Genomic DNA, 855 nt, shown 5'->3' on the forward strand with positions numbered 1-855 from the left:
TGCATTAAAATATTGTGTTGCATGTTTATTTAAATTAAGTGTTATATGATCAACATGCGTATGTGTGTTTTGAGATGTGTGACATCCTATGTGAAAAAGTTGTGAAAAAATCTAATTTAATTACAAGTATGCGTTTGGGGAAATAAGGTGTTATAAGACACGTCTTATCCCACGTTTTTTCCTGTATGGATGAGATAAGTCGCAAGGGCGAGGCAATACTTTCTTCCGGGCGACCTTTCACCGTCGCCTATTCCTAGGACGGTCCCAGGGCATCGCCCTTGGCAAGACTTTTTGCAAATATAACACCACAACCAGCAATGGCAACAACATTGAAAAAAATAGTGGTAATCAACCTATGGTAGAAGGAGAAGAACGGAACGCACGATGAGGTTGTTCCATGAACTCCAACTCAAAGCTTTCGTCCTCAAAGGCACGGGGTTTACAATAAATCAAACAAGGGAAGGATTCTTTCAATTTATTAGGTTTCACATATGATCTGGGCTGAGCAAGAGAGCCATAAATGCACGAGTCTTACTTGCAATAGAGAAAGCATCTTTAATTGGTGGTTCTAGAACGTAAGTGCTATTATTAGAGTAGATAGGAACTTTAATATCAGCATAATTGAAAGTTGTTTCTCTATGTTAAAAGAGGAAGCTATTTTTCCAGAACTTAAATAGAAGATAAAAATGAATGTTGTAGCCGATAACATTTTTATTATCCTTTTCTTTTGTATAGATGAATTTTAACCCTTTGTAATTTTTTTTAATATAATCTTGATCTCTTATAAATGTTATTTTATACCAAAAATTTTGTCCTATGATACATACGAACATTATTTTCAATGTCACATGGCTT

General features: G+C 35.0%; 1 protein-coding gene across 1 annotated transcript in view; it reads left to right on the top strand.

Moving 5' to 3' along the window:
- The first annotated feature begins 317 nt into the window (after window positions 1–317).
- LOC131648746 (AP2/ERF and B3 domain-containing transcription repressor TEM1-like) overlaps window positions 318–855 on the top strand; it is a 1,042-nt gene continuing 504 nt past the window's right edge. The window contains exon 1 of the mRNA XM_058918475.1: window positions 318–344. Within this exon, the coding sequence (XP_058774458.1) occupies window positions 318–344 (27 nt within the window). The remainder of the gene's footprint in view (window positions 345–855) is intronic.

The sequence above is a fragment of the Vicia villosa genome, linkage group LG2 (genome assembly GCF_029867415.1).
Source record: "Vicia villosa cultivar HV-30 ecotype Madison, WI linkage group LG2, Vvil1.0, whole genome shotgun sequence".
Lineage (NCBI taxonomy): Eukaryota > Viridiplantae > Streptophyta > Magnoliopsida > Fabales > Fabaceae > Vicia > Vicia villosa.